The sequence below is a fragment of the Myotis brandtii genome, unplaced genomic scaffold (genome assembly GCF_000412655.1).
Source record: "Myotis brandtii unplaced genomic scaffold, ASM41265v1 scaffold196, whole genome shotgun sequence".
Classification (NCBI taxonomy): domain Eukaryota; kingdom Metazoa; phylum Chordata; class Mammalia; order Chiroptera; family Vespertilionidae; genus Myotis; species Myotis brandtii.
Genome location: NW_005357311.1, coordinates 5,293,388 through 5,318,886, shown reverse-complemented (window position 1 = coordinate 5,318,886; position 25,499 = coordinate 5,293,388). Strand labels below are relative to the sequence as shown.

At 34.0% G+C, this 25,499-nt stretch overlaps 1 protein-coding gene across 3 annotated transcripts in view; it reads left to right on the top strand.

Moving 5' to 3' along the window:
* Window positions 1-602: 602 nt before the first annotated feature.
* The window catches only part of RTKN2 (rhotekin 2), a 61,278-nt gene continuing 36,381 nt past the window's right edge, over window positions 603-25,499 (top strand). The window contains exons 1-5 of one of the 3 annotated variants that reach the window (XM_005865126.2): window positions 603-793; window positions 13,413-13,471; window positions 18,468-18,521; window positions 19,876-19,993; window positions 22,392-22,586. In XM_005865126.2, the coding sequence (XP_005865188.2) occupies window positions 636-793; window positions 13,413-13,471; window positions 18,468-18,521; window positions 19,876-19,993; window positions 22,392-22,586 (584 nt within the window). In that variant the 5' untranslated portion in view covers window positions 603-635. Of the gene's footprint in view, window positions 794-3,020; window positions 3,988-13,394; window positions 13,472-18,467; window positions 18,522-19,875; window positions 19,994-22,391; window positions 22,587-25,499 lie in introns of those variants that run through there. The other 2 variants (XM_014538745.1, XM_014538744.1) reach the window with 2 other exon arrangements.

The following is a 25,499-nucleotide window of genomic DNA, read 5'->3' as shown; positions in this document are numbered from 1 at the left end:
CACACTAATTCATTATGACTTCATGTTAAGAAATTACATACGTAGAACTCTATAGCCAAATAGGGTCACATTCTGAGGTTCCAGGAAGACAGGAATCTTTGGGAAACATTATTCAACCTTGTACAGTCATGGTAAGAATATGTAAAGGTTTTCACCTTTTTTTCCTGTTCTCTTTATCCAGTAGATTGTAAAGACTTCCTAATACAGCAATAAATTAAGGTTTTGCGAGGAGCTTTTTAAAATAGCTATATTTTTGCCCTGGCTGGGTAGTTCAGTTGGTTAGAACATCGTCCTGATATTCCAAGGTTGCAGGTTCAATCCCCAGTCAGGGCATATATAGGAATCACCCAATGGATGCATAAATAAGTGGTACAACAAATCAACATTTCTCTCTCTCTCTCTCTCTCTCTCTCTCTCAAATCAATTAAATAGCTCTATTTTTATATTATTATACATTAAAATGTTGTTACTTTTCTAATATGGTATAAAATTATAATGATATCTGGTACATTGTCCAGGTATTAGGGGTAAGAGAAATGTTATAATTTGGATTTTTGCTGTCTTTTAAAAGGGCCTTTCTCTCTCTTTTTTTTAAGGACTGCGGTATTCAAGAAAAAATAGATTTAGAAATTCGAATGCGACAAGGAATATGGAAACTCCTTTCTCTGAGCACTCAGAAAGACCAGATTTTACATGCAGTAAAAAATCTCATGGTGTGCAATGCTCGAATAATGGCTTACACATCGGAACTACAGAAATTAGAAGAGCAGATTGCAAATCAAAGTGGAAGATGGTTAGTAGCACAGTTTATGGCTCCTAATGTACTCTTAATTTGAATTGGAATTGAAAACATGATATAATTTAGTCTTAAGGCCAAGTGTCAAATCATCAAAGCCTTTAAAAAATAAGTATACTGGCCCTGGCCAGGTGGCTCAGTTGGTTCAAGTGCCATCCTGTGCACCAAAAGATTGTGGGTTCAATTCCTGGTCAAGACACATTACTTGGGTTGTAGATTCAATCAATCCTTGGTCGGCGTGTTTACAGGAGACAACTGATAGATGTTCTTAGATATTTCTCTCTCACTCCTTTCCTCACTTTCTAAAATCAATTAAAAAAAACATATCCTCAAATGAGGGTTAAAAAAGAATAAATACACTGAAGTAGCCTCTGAATTCATAAATATTTTTACAGTAGAGCTCTGAGTAAACTTACTGTTAAGGCATCAGTTTTCAGTGGGCAGTTTTATTGTGTTCAGTACTTTCAGATTGTAAAATTAAGTGGTTAAAAAGCAAGAACTGACAGTATTTTAAGAAGAACCAAGACTGATAGTTGAGTATAAAGAAATGTAAATTAAAGGAAAAACTAATTGTTTAAAAGTATGCTAATAAAAAGGTGCTAGCTAAGAGTAATGAAAACTTTGTGTATAAATTGAAATGAGTAGACGGCAAAAGTTAAAAGATATAAAACCTTATAAATGGAAGGGAACTTGAAATCTGCTAGCACATCATCTTCATTAGGTGAACATACTAGTAAGTCTTAGAGAGGCAAATAACTTACTCAAGGACATGTAACTGGCTAGTGACAGAAGCTAATGAGAGGTTATTTAGAATTTGCTAAATAACTTCTGTTTCTTGTTCTCTCTGTCACTCCATGCTGCCCTTTTGGATCTGGTCTAGGATTTGTGTATGAAATTTACATCACATCCTATTTGCAATGCCAAATCTTATTTGGGCCTAAGATTTGACTCAATTTAGTGGCTAGATGTTGATTTATTTTTTAATATAAACTAGAGACCCAGTGCATGAAATGCATGTACAGGGAGGGGGTCCCTCAGCTAGGCCCGCACCCTCTTTCAATCTGGGACCCCCTCGGGGGATGTCCGACTGCAGGATCAGGCCTAAACTGGCAGTCGGACATCCCTCTTGCAATCCGGGACCACTGGCTCCTAACCACTCGCCTGCCTGCCTGATCACCCCTAACCCCTCTGCCTGCCTGCCTGCCTGATCTCCCCTAACTGCTCACCTGCCTGCCTGCGTGATTGCCCCTAACTGCTTGCCTGCCTGTCTGATTGCCCCTAATCACTCACCTGCCTGCCTGATTGCCTCTAACCGCTTGCCTGCCTGATCGCCCCTAACCACTCTGCCTGCCTGCCTGATCACCCCTAACCACTTCTGCCTCAGCCCCCACCACAGTGGCTTCGTCTGGAAGGACATCCAGAATGACATCCTGAGGGTTGTTCGGCTGTCCGGTCTAATTAGCATATTATGCTTTTATTATTATAAATAGTCTTACATCACCCATTTTTTATCATTCTTAAAGCTCCAGCACTGGTAAAAAAATTCTTTTAGACATTAGTTGCCTTTGGGCTATTCATAGTGCCATTAAATTCTTGAAAAGTAAGGTAAAAACACAGGTAAGAGAAAGAGGTTTCGGTAAAAATAAATGTTGATGGGATTGATAAAATACAGCTTGTGTATAAATTAGCTAATATTTGTTAGCTGTATTTTCTTGGGATAGTTATTTAATCTCTTTGTGTCTCATTTTCATTACAGTGGGCATAGTACTGTTTACATTTGAAAATTAAGATTATATATAAAAAACCTATTGTAATACCTTTTACATAATTAAGTACTCAACAAATGTCAAATAATTTTTATTATTATTTATCCCTGGCATTATAAAATGAAATTATCCCAGTATCATAATCTAGGAAAATTTTCAAATAGACATACATTGGTTTAAGTCAGTGCTTCTCAAACTAGGTCACAGGATTATGTGTCAGGAGATATGCAAAGCCATAGAATAAATATGGCATATCTTCTTATAGCATGAATTTTTAAGATAAAGTATGAGAAATTTAGAATTGTGGCATAGTTTGGGTTTATTCTATTCAGGGGGATATATGTTCCTTCTCCCAGCCTTTTTAAGGGTATTTTATCAAGGGGGGCTAGTTCAGTGGAAAAGTTTAAGAAGCACTGGCTTAAGTACAGTGCAGGACTAAAAGTATATCATCTCTCAAAGTTATATGGAATATTCCTCTAGGAATCATACCTGTCCTCCATATTTATGTTCTTTAAATATTTACAGTAGGCCATGGGGGGATATATTCCAAAATCCCCTGTGGATGCCTGAAACTGCGGATAGTACCAAATCCTATTCAACTTCTTCAACTCTGCTGGAAATGTGACAGCAGCTTTTTCACAGCCTCTTCAGTAATTTTATAAATTTTCAGTCCAAAACTGTTCTTGAATCTATATAACCATCCCTATTTACAGTAAATGGCTTTGTGTCACTCGTTTCAGCGGATCCCTTGCTTAAATCCCCCTATTGGCTCAGTGCTCTCTGGCATAAAATGTAGCCATTAATTGGAACACATTTTCTGTTCATTTCTTCTACCCACAAATGTAATGCCTTGTCCATCTTAACTAAGCACTTACCAGGCACTGTATTGTGGCTGTAACTTTTGTGACAGCAAAATTAGCACAAATTTCTTTTTCTTTCTTCATAATTTCATGGCTAGATTTGTTCTTACTGCACATCTTGGTAACCTCAGCATATGATTTTTTTTCTTGCTTATAAAATTGAGAACTTTCACTTTTTCACTAAAAGGAAGCATTTTGCGGCTTCTCTTCACATATTCAGATTGCCAGATCACTACTCTTGTGCTTTGGGACCATTAAGTAAAGTAAAGGTTACTTGAACACAAGCACAGTCAATCTGATAACCCAGATGGCCCCTAAATGATTAACAGACAGGTAGGGTATACAGTGTGAATATGCTGGACAAGGGATGATTAGTATACCAGGTGGGACAGAGCGGGATGGTGTCAGATTTCATCATACTACTAAGAAATGCATGCAGTTTAAAACCTATTCATTTTTATTCTGGAATTTTTCATTTAATATATTTGGACTGCAATTGGCGGTGAGTAACTGAAACCGTGGAAAGGGACACCTCGGATAAGGGAAAACTACTGTAAAATGAATTGTGAGTTTTCCTAATATGGCCGTATGACTTTTCTAATGCTGCTGATTTATAAAAATGTTAAATAAGTTGAATCCCTGTTGGATTTATATATCAAAGATAGAAAAAAATATCTTGGACTCTCTACTGAAGGATGTATATGATTTTCAATTTTTTTACTGATTATCTTTGATAGATGAAAATAGCTTTGATGCTATACACATTTATATTTTTCATCATTCATATAAAAGCCCCCTTAATTGAATTATTTCTATTTAAAAAAAAATCTGAGTGTTCTGTATTAATTCTTTTGTGTATAACTTAACTTTATGTACAGATATAACCTGAGTTCACTGATCAAATATAATTGGAAAGTATAGTGCTTGCCTTCTTACTACATAAAAATGATCTAAAAATTAATGAGCGTGTAATGATAGGCTTTTTTGTTCCTTGAAGAAAATTATGTAAATTATGCCATGTGATTAGTCAGTCAAATATTTACCAAATAGCTACTACTTATAGAACACTTATTAAGTACTGTACTAGTATATCCAAATTCAAAAAAACAGGATTTGTCAAAATATAAGAATATATGAATATTCCACAATCAGATATTTTCTCTTTAAAGACTTAGCAGTCTGTTCCTTAAGTTGGTTTTAATAGTCTGTAAGGTAGAAAAATGCTCTGTTTTTACATTGCTATCAGAATTAAAATAGCATTTTCACGAGTCTTCTAATACTAGTCTAATTTTCTAAAATTGTATGATAAAGTGTAAAAAAAATTATTACAGAATACATCTAGATTTTTTTCAAAGAAGAATCAAATCCGTATGAAATGGTATAATTGAAAAAGTTTAATAGAAGAATTGGATCTGAATCTTCTAGATCATTTGGAGGTTGGATAGAGTTTGGTTAGGTGAGTAGGAGAAATCAGTATTCCAAGAAAGGAAAATAATAAAAAACTGAGGGTGGAAGATGAGCATGAATTATTTAGAGCAATGAAGAGATATGTTTGGTTGAGGCTAAAGATCAAGCCGAAGTTGAAAAGTAAAGGATGGGAGAATAGCAAGATTTAAGAAAATTCGGAATGCTGGGAAGTTCATTGGTATTGACAGCCTTTCTCGGTGCCAGATACTATGCTAAGATGTTCACATATATCACTTTACAAACTGAGAGCAGTATAAACCTCCTTATTAAATAGACACTGGGACTTAGAAATATTAGGTAACTGGTTCACAGGGCACACAGTGACTTTGTGGCCAGGATGTGAACCCAGATGACTTAAAGCCTGAGTACCTCTCAGCTGCCAAAAAAAAGGCCATGTGCTTTGTACAACTCTAAGCTGCCCTAGTGTGTTATTACAGGACTTTACATTTATTTCATTGTTTATTATTCTGTTTTCTGCAGAGATTTCATAAAATGGATGTTTGGAAAGGTTATCTTGCAGTAGGGTATTGAAAAGGATGGTGAGACAAAATAATTGAAATAACCAATTTTTAGGAAAAACATTTAAGAATAGGCACACATAGAAGTGATTAAATAGTATTTGATGACAGAATTCAGGATATCAAAAGTAGTACATGAGGTTTGGGTTTTTCTAATAGATCTTCACTCAGTTCTCTCAATTTATTAAAGTAAGCAAATATTTTACTTCATTTTACAGCCTTTAAAAATATATATATATTTTTACTGATTTCAGAGAGGAAGGGAGAGAGGGAGAGAGAATCATGGATTGGCTGCCTCCTAAACGTCCCCTACCGGGGATTGAGCCTGAAACCCAGGCATGTGCCCTTCACCAGAATTGAACCCGGTACCCTTCAGTTCCCAGGCCAACACTACCCACTGAGCCAAACCAGCCAGGGCTTAGAGCCTTTTTAAGTCAGGGTTCTAGGAAAGAATTAGGCCTTAATGCCCAAAGTCATGGGCTGTATACAGTAACCTAACTTCTGTGTACCTAGAATAGTTGCTAGTTTTGTACCTTTCTTAGGAAAATTGAGAAAATTTTCTTTTGTTTAGATGAGAAGTCAGTTATATAGTCATTTTGTTTGTTTTTTTAGAACATATCTGAGAATATCAGTAGCTGGTCAAATATCCTATTACCATAATGTTCTAATTTTACAATAAAGTTTTGTTCTCATAAATTGTGTGTAGTTATGAAACACTTTTTGGTATACTACCTATTTTTTATGCCTAAATATGCAGAGATACCCAGGTTTGTGTATAATTCACAGTACATTCAGGGTGAGTCAAAAAAGTGGGACATGGAAAGCTTTCTAGGTTGAGTAAACAGTACATCATTAGGGTAAGGATGGAGCACAGTTTACTGCCTCAGTCTAGGTGACAGGATTGTTTAGTTATGGCAGTCTGTCAATTTATTAGTCTTTTGACTGGTAAACTAGGCTGTCCTTACCTTTTCCATGCGTGTTATAGCCAGATATATCCACTTACAAGACTGCTTGTATCAGTCCTCCTCTTAAAAAAAACAGCTAATGGTTTCCTTTTACTAAAATTCCTTAGATAAGCATTGCATTCCATTCCAGGATCTTTATGGTCTGATTTCAAACTACTTTCATAGTCTTATCCCTCAAATTTCTACGTTACAAATTTATTTCAGCCAAATGCTACATCTATATCCCCAAAACAGTCCTTGAATTTTCTTGTTTCCAGTGCCTTTGCTTATACTGAAGTGCCCTGTCTTTCATTTCCACTTAACAAGATCTCTTTTGTTTTGCATCATCAGTTTCCTTGGTGATTCTATTCAAAAGATGATCATTTCTTATTCCTTTGGTGGAGTGGATAATACATACTAACCTTGTACTTGTGTCTCCATCTTTGTTTTAGTCTTTGATCTGCAATTAAATATGTATAATGTTTGCTATCCATCCTTTTGTTGTACTTCCCAAAATCATCTCTTTCTTGGAGGAAGCTCATGAGCTAGCTAGTAGATTCCTCAACATGAGTACAGTTTTCTTCACATTCTTGCATGTTTAAAGTACTTTTCTTTAGTTTTGGTACTCAAAGGTCAGCTCGGCTAGATATAAAATCCTTGGCAATCACTTTCATTCCTTGGGTTTCTTGAAAACCTTGCTCCATGGTTGTCTTGTTATCAACAAATGTGATGACTAATTACTTTTCCTTTGTAAATGACTTAATTTTTCTTTTTTGTACAGAGGCTAAAAATAGATTATCTTAAAGTCTGATAATTTTTCTGGGAAATGTCTAAGGCTGAGTATTTTTGTTCACTTAGGACCCTTTCAGTATAGATAGTTAAGTTCTTTTTTTGTTTGTTTTTTTTGTTAATCTTCATCAGAGGACATTTTTACCATTGAGTTTTAGAGTGTGGAAGGTGGCAGAGAGAGAGAGAAACATAGATTACCTCCCAAATTCGCCCTGACCCCAGTGGGGGGATAGAACCTGCAACCCAGGTACATGTCCTTTACCTGGGAATTGAACACCCAACCCTTCAGTGTTTGGGCCAACACTCTAACCACTGAGGACACTGGCCAGGGTTAGGTAGTTCAATTCTTTTATTTTTAGAAAGTTTTCCTGGAGTTAAAGCCTCTAGAATAAAAGTATTAATTTTATCTCATTATTTTGTTTTTCTTATTTAAGAACTCCAGTTGTACCAAAGTTGGATTTTCTTTGCCTGTCTTTTATGTCTATAACTTTCTCTTTAATGGTTTTAAACTTTTTATAATTTTTTTAAAGTTTCATCTCTTCATCCTTTGTATTTTCATTTCAGAAATGATTTTTTTCCCAACTTTTCACCCCCCCCCACTTCTTTTTACATATTTACTTGTCTGTACTAATCTGTTTTAAATTTGAGATTCCTGATTGCTATAATATTTACAATAGTTTATATAACTGTATTAATTTATTTTGGAGTATAGTGTTATAGGTTTTTGTTGTTTTATTTAAATATTTCAGAGAGGAAGGGAAGGGGAGAGAAAGAAACATCAATGATGAGAGAGAATCATTGATTGGCTGCCTCCTACATGCCCCACACGGGATCAAGACCCCAACCCAGGGATGTGCCCTGCCTGGGAATTGAACCTTGACCTCCTGGTTCATAGGTTGACACTTAACCACTGAGCCATGCCAGCCAAGCTTGTGTTATAGGTTTTGTTACTTATTTTTTTGAAGAGTGGTTGGTGGAATATTTCTATCAGCTGAAGCATTTTAATTCTTTCTGTGGATATTTGGGTCCTTGTGTGTGTGTCCCTAATGAAGTATGTAGGATGCAGGATTTTCCATGACCAAGTGATTAGGGGGAGGAAGGGTAGAGAAGGTCTTACTTGGTTTCTTAGTTCAAGAGCATTTTCTATTTTTTGAACTGTGAAGAGAAATTTCTTTAATAAATGATGCCTTTTGGGAGGTTGGTTGTGTGGTTGGTTTTCTGATTTTATAGTATTTTGTATCTTGGGGTTTTTAACTTCAATTACTTCCCTCTTTTTTTGTCATGACCAAACCTTCAAAGGATACCTCCCCCATTGTGTGTCTCTCTTTGTTAGACTAACAACTTCTGAACCAGAAGCCTTTGGATCTCCTTCCTTTAACTCCCCAGGAACCAGTGTTGTTGTGTTTACCAGGTCTTCTGTCCATTTATTTTTCTTGGGCAGATCACAAGTTGATCCTGTGTTTTGCAATGTGTACCTGACTCTACTTGGGCAAGGCCTTCAGAAGCTGGCTTTGATGGTTGCAGTTGTTAATTTTCCCATTTACATATAAATTACAGATTGTAATGGTCTCAGTTTTCTAGTTTTGCTACACAAGTGGGCTACAGGTAATTTTATTTGCTTTTCTTATTGATCTGAAAGCTTTTGTAGGATGCCTGAAGAGATTCTGATTTAGATGACTACCATTATTTTTCAGGAACTAGAAGTCATACTCTGATCACTTTAACAGATGTTTTAGTTCCACTTTCACATAAACTCCAAGTTAAATACTGAGGCCAAAAATATAAATACTTACAAAGTAATCCTTGTATTTATGTAACATTTTAAAGAATGATATAGAATACAACCCTGGTTGGGTGAGTCGGTTGGAGCATTGTCCCATCCACCAAAAGGTTTTGGGTTCAAATTTCCAGTCAGGGCACATATCTAGGTTTCAGGTTCAATGATCTCTGGTCAGGGCACATAAGGCAGTCACCAGTCGATGTTCCTCTCCCTCCCCTCTTCCTCTCTCTCTAAATCAATAAACATATCCTTGGGTAAGGATTTTAAAAAGAATGACATAGAATACATATAAAATATTATTTCATTTAGTAGTATAAGGTGGGTAGATATTTCCCCCATTTTACAGATGAAGATGCTGAAGGTAAGAGGTTAATAACAACTCATTAATGTAACTAGTTATTGGTGGGTAAAATTCAACCCTGAGACTTTATAGTCTAAATCTACTAAATCTGCCTGCTCCATGAAAATGACCACATCCTATTTAACTTCATTCAATATTTACTAAACATTTATTGAGTGCCTTAGTATGTACTGTATATACTAGGCAGTAGTGGTTCAGCAGTGAACAAAATAGACAAAAAGCCCTATGCTTATAGAGCTTACATTTTAGCATGGCCCCAACCTGCAATCTATCTTTGTTTTAAATACTGAAATACTTTATTTGGCTTTGTAAAAATAATACTAGTCAAAGTCACTTATAGGACCTAATTATGTGTATCATTTAACATTATTGTGATTTTAATAATGCCTCAATAACTAGTTTCTTATAGTTGCTTATATGCTATAACTTAAAAATAAGAAAAAGTATAGGTTGCAAGTGAAAATTGTATACTGCTGGTAGTTCTGCAATGAAACATGGTATATATTAAATACATTACTGGTTTTATTTTTAAAACTTTATATCATTTAGTGTCTGTTGAAAAGCATTTATGTCAAGGTTTGACATAGAAAACTCATCTTCTCAATTTAAGATATTTTGAAGGTATTGATTTTATATCACATAGTTTTAGAATGGTTTAAAATTCCATGTTAAGCATTTCAGTTTTCACTGATTTGCATTGGAGGTGAAGGATATTATAACCTGCTTTCAAATAATAGAATCCCACTTAGAATTCTTTTAATACTTCATTAAGATAATATAAAATACTTTCATCATTGTGCTATTTCTCATCATAGCTTGTTAATTTGGCAAAGAAATGCTATTTTACATTCTTACAATATAGGGTAATACAGTTAGGCAATTTTAATACAGATTTTTGAGCAACAGAGTGGCTGATTGGCACCCTCTGTTGGTCATTTTATTTACCTACAGGCAGTAATATAAAGTTTAAAAGTTTGTCTTTTATATTCTTATCTGTCTTTTAAATTTGCACAAGTCTCAGCAAAATAATACTCTAAACTGAGTTTCTAAGAATAAGGTTCACTATTATTTAGCTATACTTTTGTTTGAATAATTTTGTGGTTATTTGCTTTTTCCTCAGGCTGGCTCTCTAATTATAGCATTTAGAATTGGCATTAACATTGCAGATTTTCCAAACAAGTATTTATTTAACTGTAGCAAGCTATTAGCTACAGTAGCACATTATTAAACAGATAATGTTTAACAATTTCATTGTCAATTTGGATAATTAGAAAATATTACATTTTAGCACCCTAAATAACAGTTTGAGGAGTTATTTGAATTGAAAATAATTCAAGCTTTAAAAAAAATGAGTCTAAATTACTTTAGTTCCTTTCTAATTTTTTTATTACGACAGACTTAATTATTTTGTAAGATTACATAGTTAATTGGATTTACATTATAGTTTGATAATATTTGTACATAATAAGTTTGTTGACTAGTCCTGGTAATACCTATGTAAGTAATTTATAATTATAGGGAAGAAAGCTGTACTATGCCAGGTGGCTGAATAGTTGGGAAGGGAAAATTTTTTTTGGTAAATACTCAACAAGTTTGCTTTTGGTGGTTCTAGTATTTCAGAATATTACTTGCCTGCCAAAGCCTCAAGTTTAATCCAATTTAATAATAGCTAATGGATCTCAACTTGAGCATAATCTATGGCCTATTCCATAAAACTCAAGTTACTTACCATATTAAAACTTCCTTATATTTTTCATTGAAATAAACATTTTAAGAATTTATATTATTCATTGCTTATATAGAAGGTGTTTTCAGAAATATTACTTACAAATGCCAACCAATTATATGTATATTGTATTTCTTTTTCCAATTTGAGAAAATTGAGATTTGTTTTTGGGCCTGTCAGTATATTATTTTCATCAAAATAGTAGACTATTCAATTGAATTTTTCACTCTGTGTTGAAGTAAAAAACAAATTAATATTCTTCAACGTGACAAACTAAATTCAAGTGTAAAATGTAGAACTTGACTCTTTCTTAAATTTGTGATTTAATGAAACATTATTATGAATTAACCAGTGAGTACTTCTATTTTCCACTGAGTGAATTTTCTATCTATCTATCTATCTATAAAAGCCCCGTGACCGTTATGGTGGAACGACCGCAATGACCAGAACGACCCATAGCTATGATGTGCACTGACCACCAGGGGGCAGACACAATGAAGGAGCTGCCCCCTGGGGGTCAGTGCAGAAACCAGGCTCATGGCTGGCGAGCACAGCGGTGGTGGCGGGAGCCTCTCCTGCCTCCGCGGCAGGGCTAAGGAGTGGTGAGCCAAGCAGTAAGGAGCAAGCAGGCAGGTGGTTAGGAGTGAGCAGGAGGGCAGTAAGGAGTGAGCAGGCGGGCAGTTACAAGCGATCAGGCAGGTGGTTAGGAACGAGGGGTCCCAGATTGCTAGAAGGCGCAGGTCGGGCTGAGGGACACCACCCCCCTGCCGTGCATGAATTTCATGCATCGGGCCTCTAGTTTTACTATAAATACTGGTGTGACCATAAAGTAATTAGATAGGATTCTGAGAATGTGTGTCTTTAAGTATACTACATTACTCTAGTTATACCTAATTTGTGACTCTATAAGCACCATGTAAATGTCCCATATAAGCTTATAAACTTAAGTGCATTAGTAAATCATTTTAGCTTATTTGAAGTTTATTTTATCTATAATAAAAAAAGTAGGCTGATATATTTTATTTTCAAATTTGGGCACATGACAATGAATATATGCAATCTTTTTAAACAAGTGTCCTGAATGAAATGCAATGAGATGTTGTCATACTCTTCTGAAAATTAGTTAGATATACTTCAAGCTCCCACCCACACTTTCTCTAAAAGCCCTCTTAGAAAATCAAACAGGCCCTGGCTGGGTAGCTCAGTAGGTTAGAGTGTCATCCTGCTACACCAATGTTGCAGGTTCAGTACATACAAGAATAAACCAGTGAATACATAAATAAGTGGGACAACAAATTTATGTTTCTCTCTCTCTCTCTCTCTCTCTCTCTCTCTCTCTCAAATCAATCTTCTTCCCCCTCCCTCCCTACCTCTCTCCCTCCCTCTGGTCACTCTAAAACCAATAAATTACAAAAACAAAAAAGAAAAAGAAAATTAAACAGTATTCAACTGAAAAGTTTCTATCTTATAAATATTGGAAGTACCTAAGTTAGCCAGCAGTTAATTAGCTAACCAATTTAAATACAGACCAAGAAAAAGTGCAGAGAAGAGTACTCTTGGAAATACTGCTCTAGAAATGGAATGCTAATCTCTAAATGCAGGATATTAGGAAATAGGAATATTAGAGAAATATTTAAGGATGGAATTGATTTGCTCTAATAGGAGATAACTATTTTAAAAGATTGTTTTTTAATGGTAATAGTATATTGTAAAGACAAACCTGGAAGTGTTTTGTTATCCCAAGAATTTCCTTTGAGACTTTTTTCTATTGTCATGATGATATTTTCCTTTCCACATTTTGTTCTCTCTACAGAGCCATCCCTTCCTTTTTCCACCTTAGATTATTTATTATTTTAGTATATGCTTAGTTTTTTGGAATTTCAAAGAAATGAAATAGTATCTTACTGAATATAAATATAGATCAGAGTAATTTTAAAAATTGTTATATTTTTATAAGGATAAGATGCTCCTTGGCAGCAAGTTCATTGGTGGAATGTCATTACCTTTGTCAGGCAACTGTAATCTGGTAAGCTAGAAATATAATTCCTGTAATGGTGACCCAAAGTATTTTACTTTCTGGCACCTGGACAAATCTTATACATATTGTTTATAAATGTCAGTAATCACAAAAGGCTTTCATTGTAGCATAAGCCAGTATATAGTCATCAGGGAAGAAAAAGCTTATGTGAAAAATCAAAGGAAATAGTTCTGTATATTTACCTTAAAGCCAGCTTGCTGTTGACTAAACATCTTAAAATTTAAGTCAGGTAGTTCATATTAACTGGAAGTCATTATTATCCATGGATGCATATTTGCTTTTAATATTTAGACATTTGTGAAAGATTGTTCAAACAACTGCTTATTAGAAAAGATCTTTCTTTCATTAGGTTTTTTCCTTTTGACAGTGATGTGAATTTTGAAAGTAAAGAACGAACAGCATGTAAAGGAAAGCTTGCCATATCAGGTATGCTTTAGATGAGTTTTATATTGTTGAATAAATTCTATAAAGTAACTTTCTAGAGTTGGTGGGATTTTTAATTTCCTGTGTCCATTCTCTTCATTTTATTTTGCATACCTCTATCAGAATATTTGTTCTAAAACATTTTTCACCATTATGCTCTACATTATCGAATTTTACAAACTGTTTCCTATATATTACATATATTATGTAGTTTTCTTCTCAGTGCAGCTTTGTGAAATATGTAGGTAGTTGTCTTTTTCTTTAGACTCAAAGGTTAAATGATTTCCTGTTAGTGGTTAACTTGGCTGCAGACTCAAGTCTTTTGACTCTCCATTCCTTTTCTGCTCAGAAGTTTCAATGTTTTTAATGTTTGTCTAGGCTAGAAGTTCCATGAGGGTTGGCACTATGGTTGCTTTGTTCATCTCTGCATACCCAGAAGCTAACATAGTTTTTGCACATAGTAATTGCTCAGTGAATATTGATTGGATGGATGACTGGTCTTCATTGCCCATAGAATAAAGACCAAATTTTTCTCCCTGAGTTTCTTATTCTGACTCAACTATTTTTCTAGCCGTATTTTCTACTATTCCTGTCCATAAGCTGTCTGCTTTAGCAAGACATATCTCTCCCTATACTGCCTGCATACCCCATGCTTCTGACACTCAGCTCTCGAAATAACGATATTGTCTTCGGGATCTGGTTGCTGATCTGTAAAGTCTTCTCTGTTATTCCAGCTAGAAATGATGTTTCCTCTTGTCTGAATTCCTAATGCAGTTAGGAGACCCTTTACCACTAGATGGCACTTATGCTGTATTGTCTCAGTTTCTCCAAACTGTTAAGGAAGCTAAAGACAATGGCTTGGAGATGCCACAGATTGAAGTGAATACATGGCTGACTCGTGTGTACACTAGTTAGATAATGCACCGTATACAAATACTGGAAACAACAGACTTCCATCAGTCCTTAAGTAATAACTGGGCAAAAGCCTTGTTCACTTAGCTCCAGGGACCTTGCTGCTGCATTTCAGGCCTTCTCACCCAAGGGATTTTTTTTTTTTAGAAATGTTCTATGGATAAACAAAAATTCTCGTATAGGAAGGATAGACCTGAATTTTACAGAGATGTAATTGTCTTAAATCAGAGGAATTGCCTTCAGCAAAAAATTTGTCAGAAAAAAACCGAACTATATAAAAATCTGTTGCTTGTTTTATAGTTATATGTATTCATATTTTCATCTTTCCAATTATAAGACTAGAATAAAACATGTCTTATAGCTCCTGTATCCTTTTGATGCCAAACATAGTACTTTTACATAGGAGTGTTCGCTATATTTAAAAGATTTGAATGTGATAGATAAAATATTTTAGATCTCTAAAGGGGATTTTCTAAAAATACTTAAACATAATCCTTCATTTCTTGCTTCCGATACAGTGCTACTCAGTACACAAATGAGACATATTAAATTGGTTTTGAATACTCAGGTGACATGACAGAGTTAATATCTGTTGTCATTTGATAATGGTTTATTAACTGCAGCAATTCATGAAATTAGCATTAACTGTACATTTAGAAAAATGCCTAAGTAAAAGCATATAATGTAAGAGAAAAACTAGTTTCCTGACCACAAATACTCAAGTGTCAAAATTAAACTTATTTCTTCATGTGTTCCTTTTTTCCAAAAGATAATTTTAAATTAAATTAAGGAACCAAAAGTATCCGAAAATGGGATACATGTGTAATTACTTTTCTTCCTTGCTTAGACTTAATTATATCTCATCTGTATATTTGTAAAAACAAAGAAAATTAAAAACTAATTCACCTTTTTTATAATGTTTCTGAGATTGATTGCCAGGAGATACCTGGGTTTTTCATTTCCAGCTTCACCACTCACTGGGCAGATATTTATAAAAGTAAAAGGAATAATTGAGCTTTATTCTGATTATTTCTGCTAAACATGAATTAATTGCATTGTAGTAAAGTTGTCTGAGCTCACTTACTGGCTACTAATCCAGTGCCTAAAGCCAAATCAGTTCACAAAGTGCCTCAGTTTTTACTTTTGAAAAGTATGGTGGGTAGACTTCTAGGGCCTGGTAAATCAAGTTAGCCATCCTATTATGACTCCTTCATTTTATCATTAAAATGTCAATGAAGACATGAAAAAAAAGACATAGGTTAAGAGCAATGTAAATTAAGATTGAGTCAATCATTTGCAAGAATCAAAAAGGAATTTCTAGCATTTGAACCTGAATTTAGAAACCTAGGTGGTGGCTTATTCATTTTTTGTCATCTGACTATACTTGACCACCTGGGAAATAGATAAGAAGTGTCCATCTTCTCCTCTTGAGGATCTAACATAGCGAGGCATGGGAAAGGGCAAGACTGACCCACAGGCTGTGGCTATATAGCAAAGGAAGTCAGGGTCCATGTTCCTCCCAGGATAGTGTAAATAGTTAATACCACCCTACTAGAATAAGAACAGCTGTGAACAAGAACAGTTGTGAAATGAAATGAGTCAGCAATTGTGGTCAAAAAGAAGCAGGCTCTTTGACAGGACATTAGCCAAGTCAAAATTATAAAACAATAAAGGCAATCCCATTAAAATCAAGAACAAAAGAACAATGTCTATTGTATCAGTATAATTTAACACTTTAGAAATTCTAGCTAAAATGGTAAGAATGAAATATGTAACTACTGAAAAAAGATAGACATATTCAATACTATTTGAAGTTAATAGATTGCAGACCTAGAAAATCTAAGGAAATTTACTGAAATATTATTTGAATTAATAAAGAATTCAGTAAAAATGGCTAATTCAAGATAAATATGCAAAAAGTGGTATAGCTGCTCTCAAAACCAGCAATACCTTGTTAGGAAATATGATGGCAAAAAAAAAAATATCTCCTTTACAATAAAAACACAAAAAAACATCGACTACCCTCAAGAATAACCTTAATAAAAATGTGAGGGTAACTGTACAGTGTTACTCTGTAAAGACAGAATATTATAACGTTATCAGTTCCCAAATTAATTTGGAGGGTAGAATTGTAGTAAAACATTTTTGAGGGGGAAATTTGACAAAATATTCTAAAATTCATACAAAGGAATTAGCAAATAAGAGTGAGATGTTGCTTGAAGATTTATTTGTAACAGCAAAGTATATTATAAAGGTTCAGTGATTATAATAGTATGGTACTGATAGTAGGTTTGTCATTAATAAACTATTCAAGTAGATCCATAAAGTATATAGCCAAGGAACAGACACTTAGAATGACATATGATAAAGATAGCATCATTAAATCAGTAAAGAAAAGAATATTATTAGATATAAATGGAGGTACAACAATTATTTTTATAAGAAGGATAATTATTTTTACATTTTTACTTCACATACTTAAATTCTCACATAGATTTAATAATTAACTTTTAAAAAGTACATACTATAAATAATGTTAAAAAAGAGAGAGAGAGAAATGGGCCACAGTTACAAACAGATTCACTGAGCTGGCCAATAAAATTTATTAACATTTTTCTTGTTAATCAAGAAAATACAAATCTAAGCAATTAAATCCTATCACTTGACTATTAAATTGGTAAACATTTAAAAATTATTATTCAGTGAGGTGCATGTAAAGTGTTCAGCTTGACACATAAAGAGAGCTCAATTAGTAATATTTTTATGAAAACTGCTAGGGCAGCAATGGGAAGGGCACTCATACATACCTGCCTGGTTAGGTAGGTTAAGGATAAAGGAGTTACATAAAACTTTTATAGAAAGAAAATTAGAAATAGGCATTAAGAACCTTAAAAATTGAATTCTAAGCAAATAAAAATCTAAGGAAAGGATAATGGAATCTAAAAGTGAAGCACAAGCCAAACAGCTTATTTCATAAAGATTTTTAATTATTTGAAAGTGGCATAATTAATAGGTATTAAAATATGCACATAAACTTCTTAAATGTACTAGGGAAGTGTCTTAAACAAGTTTTCCATAAAGACTTGAGGTATTTATATAGTTTTTGTACTCTGAGTAATTAAAACTAACTACACTTTACCATTGAGATCTCAACTGTACTACATAACACTGTAGTTCACACATCTTAATCTACTTGATAGAACCTTAACCTCTTTGAAAATATAGAAGCGCATAGGAATGTCAGAAAAAATGATACTACTATTAATCTAGTATTGGAAGTAAAGGGAAGAATGGAGGGAACTAGGAAGGAAAAAAATTGACTACATCACAGTTCTAGATTAACTTCTAGAATAAAGATCAGTAACACAATTACTTTAGAGTTTGAAGTGAATGAAAGAATGTATGTTTAGATCACTTTTAGAACATAAGACTTTTTTCTTGAACTGAAAGAAGTAATGCATTCCTCTCTTTAGTTTTATTTCTTGAGAGAAATGCTGCAGTTTGTAACATGAATATACAAAGACCTGCAAATTCTTTTGTAGACAAGTTAAATCTTAATGGAGAGTTTGGATCCGTTTGTCAAGAGCTGGGTCTCCCATTGAAAACCAATGACCTTAGACAAGTCACCAAATTTTCCTTATCTTTAAAGTTTGCATAGTGGGTAAAGTTCTGAAGTCTTTTCTGCCTCTACTATGCTATACATTTTGAGGTGTATCTCACTACTTTTGCTGCTACCCCCAGTAGAAATTCAACACTAGCCTGAATTTACAATTAGTAAACTATAATTCGCTTACTTCAAAAAACCATAAATCTCAGAATGAAAATGTTACAGCATAAGCTTATTATAGACCTCACTTAATAAATTTATATGAGTTACAGTTTTTAGTAAATTATGTAAATACATACAACATTTTATATATCTAATCTAAGCTGTTTCTTAAAAAAAATATTACCTGTGTTAGAATATTTAAATTACAAATTTTAATGGCTTCAATGGTCAGAATCCATTATGGAATTCACAGGTTCATTTCACTCTAAGAAATTTACCAAAATAATTACCTGTCATTTATTTTTCCCCTCTTTATAGATATTCGAATACCACTAATGTGGAAAGACTCTGATCACTTCAGCAATAAAGAACGTATGTATAATTTAAATTTGTAATTAAAAATTATTTTTAGTGTATAGAAAAATTTATGTGATTGGGAGAAAAGGCTGCTTCCACACTGAAATAAATTGATGACATTTGACAGAGCAGGCAAAATGTTGCTGAACTGTGTATTTTGGAATTTTAGTATAAACATGCTGTAATTACTTGGTACTAATTAAAATAATGCAGATCTAATGTACTTTTAGTTGTTGATAGGAGCCTGTGCAAAGACAGTATGTAATCAGTTGTAAGGAAAGGGAAGTGTGGAACAAAAGAAAATGTTTAAGGAGTGAAGGTAAAGGCAACATTTCTTGTATTTCACCAGAAACTAGGACATGTTTTCTGCCTTGTTTTGTTCTTCAGATTATTTAACAGGATGTAAGAGAGAAAGATTTTTAGCTTGATCTGATTTTCTTTTTTCCCCTTCAGCATTTTACAGCTTTATATAGTCTTCACAAATTCATGTGATGCTGAGGTCATGGAAATTAACCTCAAATGATTTCTAGCTATTAGAGGCAAAGCAAAAAAGATATGATAATCCTTTATCTTTCTTGTCTATTGTGATAGCTTTCTTTGTTTCTCATATTTTAAAAACTGAACCATATTGAGTATAATTAGTTTTATATGAAGAATCCAAAATCAGGTTAGTATATTTGTTATTCAATTAGGAAATGTAATTTACTTTCCAAAAGAATACATGTGGGGATTAAGTACATCTTTCTGATTACTACAGAAAATAAGTTTTTCTGAAGAGCTACATTTTCTCAATAATGAGGACTAAGCCCTTTAATCACCTAATACTTTTTAAAAACATCACCAAATTAAAAGGCCTAGCAGCAATGTTTTTTGTGTTCACATGTCTACTTTTTATTGTTTTTGTGGTTTCCTCCCTTGCTGTTTGGTGGAAAATGTTTTGCTGTTGTTAACGTGCCTGCTCTTAACCCTCTATAATAGAAAACATTTTTTTTAAATAGAGTTGGAAACCCAAATGACAAAGGTAATAATAACATATACATAATAATAAAGTTGCTATTAATTAAAGCTTAAATGGTTTTCCAGGGATAAAATTTATGAGTTTGGTGATTGTTTTAGGCTGTCAAGAGGCTTATATTTTTAACTTTATTTTTTACATTCCGTAGTTTAATTGTTTTAATTGAATAAAATATTAATATATACTGACAGAACAGTCACTATAAAAAAGTTAAGGATTACAATATACAGAAATAAGAATCTATTAACAAATATTTAAGCTAATATTTTTTGTTTTCAAGTAGGTTTGAACATAATATAGGCATGATTTGTCACATGGATCATGGCTTTAAATGGTTTTGTTTTTTCTGTCTAGAATCACAACGCTATGCCATTTTTTGTTTATTCAAAATGGGAGCTGAAGTTTTTGATACTGACATGGTAATTGTCGATAAAACAATCACAGATATATGTTTTGAAAATGTAACCATATTGTAAGTACTTTTTTATCTTTGGAGAATAAAAGTAATCTAAAATTCTGCTTTTTTTAAAGGAGGGTATAATATTGGGTCTTTGGGTTATTTTTGTAGCATTAGATCTTTAAATGTTTAAATTTATTTTAAAAATTACTTTATTCAAAAGAAGCCCATTTCTGCATTTGAAATTTTCCAATTTAAAATAAAATGGAAATCATGTAATATTAGTAGAAATATTTTGACATTGGATATTATTAATTTTTATTAATTTTTACAAATGTTTATAGTTTAATTATTAACTAAGTTATGAATACAAGGGAATCTCATAACAATTCTTTATTTAAAATGAATTTGGGCATAAAACAGGTTCTTATGTCTCATATAGGAGATTTAGTTATAAAAATACTAAAATAGTATTACAATTTTCTTTATGAGATGGTCCTGAAATATGTACCAGAGGAAAAGCACTTTAGTAAAATTTGAGATGTTCTTTTTCTTATGGTGGACTTCTTTCATGTACTCCAAAACAGTAAAAAATGGGTGATCCTCAGGGCTGTTTTTATTGCTTCTGCTCTTTTATAGGCTCATTTTATTGTGGTCATAATACAGCACCAGGAAGAACTCCTTAGGTAGCCATAGATACCATTTTTAACTAACATAAGTCTTTCCTGGGCCCTTTCTGAGGTTCTGTGGGCCTAAATCAGCATGTGATTTGTATTTCTCTCAGGGTTTCAAAGATACTATCTTAATATGTAAATATTAGTAGCTATTTAACTCTTAAAATAAAATCAGTATACATAGCTTTTGCCACTTTCAGCTATGGAGGTATACAGTTGAGATTTGAGAGTACAAGTTTTGCCACTCACATAACATAACATAAAAAAAAACCCACTATTGCAAACCATGTTTTGTGGCTTCTGTCCAGTGTCCCATAATTGTGTAGCACAGAAGAATAAAATGCATTGTTCTGAGTTATTAGCAGCAGCACAGGCTTTTTTACAAGCTTTATTGAACCAAACAATTTATTTAGGATCTCCAAAATATCACCAAGTGCTTTCATAATTGAGACTAAAAAAATAATTTTTCTTAGTTACCTAAATACATTTATTTCCATGATCAATTATTGCATTTTTTTCTGTCAAGGTCATCCTGTTATGGGCTCTTTTCTTCACATCACTTTGCTATTGTTTGTTTTACCACAAAGACAAAAATCGTATTTTTTTTTCTGGGAAAGAACAATCTAAGTTACTTGGGAAGACAACATATGATTTATACTTTTTAAAAAATTCTGTAAATATTTTAAATTGTTCTAAAAATAATAGCAGTCAAATGTTCTAAATGTTGTTTAAAAATGTGCTTTTTGTTATGATTGTTTTTAATAAGTGTTCAATATTTATGAATCTCTGGTTTTCCTCTAAATATTGACATTTGTTAGTCATTACCAGGAATACTGTATGTTTAACAGTTGCCAAATAATAAACTTTAAAAATATCTGGAAATTATTCTTTGGATTTATGCAAACTCTAAATTGGCCATTTAAATCTTAAAAAGGCTGCATTTTAAAAATCTCTGAGGCTGATGGATCATCTACAGGCAACATGTACTTGATGGACCTCTTTTGCAATTTTAAGCATGTTTTATTGTTAGTACCACCTCAGTCTTTTATGGGAAAGGTAGTTGATTGTGTCTGACAAAGGGCAAAGCCAATCTGAGTGTTTGCTAAAATTGCAGAATTTCTGCATATTGGTATAATAAATATTTGAGTACCTTTTATGCTAGGTTAAGAATACAGAAATTAAAACAGCACTTGCCCTCAAGGAATTTATGCCTTGAGTCTATCTCTTTACATCATTTTTTGTTTGTTTTCCCCTATATAATCAAATATTGAAATAGTATTTTAGAGTTATTAGGCACAAAGACAGAATGAGTTTCAGCTGGGAGGTAGCAGCATGTGGTGAGTGACTGTACTGTGAAAAAAGAAATGAAAACTAAAGTTTTTTAGCAGAAGAAACCTTTGTTTCTCCTTTTTTGTTTTCAAACATTTTTTCTTCTGGGGGAATAGTCATTTCAGGAAATCACATGTATAATGTAAATACCTTAAAAATAGCTGTTAAAAGGAATGATAAGAAGAGATAGCATTGGCAACAAAATGACCAGAACATTTTATTCTTTTTCTTTAAGTAATATGTATGGACATACCGGTTAAATTGAGTTAAGGTTGACCTATTTTAGAAGCTGGTAGCTCTAGAAGTTTCAGTGACTCTTTCAGGTCATTTAGATACTAAATATACACTGGGAGATTCTGAATCATTAACATATATGAACATAAACCTATATGCTGATTTTAAATGTATCAAAGGATGTTATAATTTTATTTTCTGAGTTAAATTCCTAACATGTATACTATTGTTTTTAGTAATGAAGCAAGGCCAGACTTTCAGATAAAGGTGGAAGTATATAGTTGCTGTACAGAAGAATCTTCTATAACTAACACACCCAAAAAATTAGCTAAGAAACTGAAGACATCTATAAGTAAAGCTACAGGGAAGAAAATGCATTCAGTGCTTCAAGAAGATCATGAAACGTGTTTGTCCTTCGGTTCTGCTATTTCGTAAGTTTCTAATACAATATTTATAGTGACATAGTATATTTATATATTAGTGACATTTTAAAGTATTGTGTGTGGAGTGTATGTTTACATTTTAAATGGGAAAAACATCCTGAAGCAGAACAAAATTTAGCTGTCAGACATATACCCCACTGAGATAGCATTAATATCTTACTTTGAAAGTAGGAATTTGGGTGACAGTGTATTTTTAGTGATTTGGAATTCCAGTATCTACCAGAAAGATAAAATGTTTTTCTTTAAAAAAAAAAACACATATATTTTTATTGCCCTAGCCAGTTTTGCTCAGTGGATAGAGCATCAGCCCACAGACTGAAGGGTCCCAGGTTTGATTCCAGACAAGGACAGATGTACCTTAGTTGCAGGCTCCATCCCGGGTCCTGGTCGGGCATGTGGGAGGCAACCAATCTGTGTGTCTCTCTCACATCAATGTTTCTCTCTGTCTCTCCCCTTCCCTTCCACTCTCTCTAAAAATCAATGGAAAAATATCCTTGGGTGAGGATTAACAAAAACAAACATTTTTTATATGTACTAGTATTAGGGGCCCAGTGCACCTTTAAAAGGAATTGTGGGCTGCGAGGCTATGGTGGGCACAGGGGAGGGTCTCGGCCCATCCTCCGTGCCCCCACCAGCTCCTCCAGCTGCGGCCCCCCTTACTCCCATCCCCTGTCTGCTGGCAGCCCCATTCCCCCTACCGCTGCTCCCATGTGCTGACAGCGCTGGCCCCGCTCTCACCCATTGACGGTGCAGAGCAATTGGGGCCGGTGCCAGCAGCGGGTACAAGCGGGGCCGGCACTGTCAGCAGGTGCAAGCGGTGGCTGCTGCCCCGATTGCCCCTCAGGAGCAGGGGGAGGTGGAGAAGCCCTGAGGGGCGATCGGGTGCCAGCAGCAGGTGTGAGCAGGGCCAGCGCCAGCAGCAGGTGCAAGCGCCTGGCGGGACTGCGGCATGCGGGAGCAAAGAATTTTCAGTAACCACCAGGGGCTCGCCCCTATGACAGTGACTGGTGCCCTGCCTTGGTCTGGTGCCCCTGCTCACCTGCTCCACCATCCCGCCGTGGCTGGTACCCGCCATGTTCCGCACTCTGCCGCCTGCTTCCGATGCCCACCATGTTCTGCATGCGCCCCCGGTGGTCAGCGCATGACATAGTGACCAGTTGTTCGGTTATTCTGTCATTTGGTCTATTTGCATAGTAGGGTTTTATATATATACATTTAATTGATTTTTAGAAGAAAGCAAAAGAAAGGAGAGAGAAACATCATGGGTGGCCGCCTGCATAGCCCCTGTCAGGGATGGAGCCAGCAACCTTTTGGTGCCCCAACCAAGTGAGCCACACCAGCAGCCAGGGCTGAAATGTTTTTCTTGAAAACGGACTATACGTCAAAGTATTTGTTACATATCAGTCTGCTAATTAGTTTTTTATGTCATGCTTTATTCTTAGAGATTTTAAAAAATATATTATCTTTATCACAAAGCCACATTACCATTATCACACTTAACAAAATAAAACATAAGTCCTTAATGCCATCTGATATCTAGTCTGTATTCAAATTGCCGCAATTCTATGAAAGTCCTTTTATGATTTGTTTGTGCAAATCAGAATCCTAACAAAGTTTATAATGCTGCATTACAGTGAGTCTTTTAAGTTTCTTTTAATCTTTAACAATTTCCCACCTATTTTTTTCTTGCTATTATTTATTGAAGAAACCAGATCTTATAGAATTTCCCATATTTTGAATTTAGTTAATTACACATTTGTGGATTTTTTTAAAACATCTTTTTCTATCCCCTGCATTTCCTACAACTAGTAAGTAGTAGATCTAGAGAACTGATTAGGTTTGGGTTCTCTTTTAGGGCAATAATACTTCATATTGATTATATGTACTTCCTACTATCTCCCATTAGAAAGCCTTGTCCCACTTTTAGTCATGTTAAAATTGATCAGTGGGTTCAGATGTTGCCAGCCTGATTTATCTATTATAAAGTTCCCTATCAATCTTTTATCTAATAGTTTTAGCAGCCATTATTGATCATTCATTATTTCACTAGGGATTATAATTTGGTGCCTTTCTACATTTGTCCTACTTTTTTTTTTAACCTGGAATTCTTTCAAAGAACTTCCCTTCATGAACTCTCTGGATGTAAATGCAAAAAACTGATGAAGGAAAGGCAGGAAAAATACTTGTTTCTTTTATTTACCTAATTTTAGAATAGTAAGTTGATATGGAGGTGATCAATGTTATCTTTTATTTGAACTCTTGAATTTTCATATATTTGTGTGTCAGTCTATTATAGGAATTACTCTCTTTGAAGCCTAATTGTCCCATATGTGATCTATGGGAAGCTTTTAAGCTGATTTCTGCATCGTTTTGACCCAACCTAATTTCTAATAGCTTCTTTGCTTTATGACACAAGATGTTCCACGTTCATCTTGTATTTTTCTGCCCAGACCTGGAATTACCATTTCTTCAAGGAGCCCTGGTTTCTTTCAGATACTTTCTTTAAACATTGTGTTTGTTGCTTCACAAATCACTTTGTGTTTATGTTTCTTGGGAAAACTGTTGATCGGGCTACATTCCTAGAATTTCTTTGCATGTTTTAGTAGAGTTGGCTCTTCAGCATGCCAATAATTTTACTATAATTACAAAAAAAAAACCCAAATATTTTAAGTATAGATCCTGTAAATATCAATCATCAGAATGTAATTAAATAACTTTTCATGTCAGCTATATTTCATGTGAAAAATGCCTTGGGACTCTATCTAGTATTGTGGCTTTCAGTCAATTTTGTTTGAGACCCATGGTAAGAACTACATTTTACATTATGACTGAGTACATACACAGCTACATAAGCAGATTTCATGAAGCAATACTTATAAATGCTATTTATATTATATATTA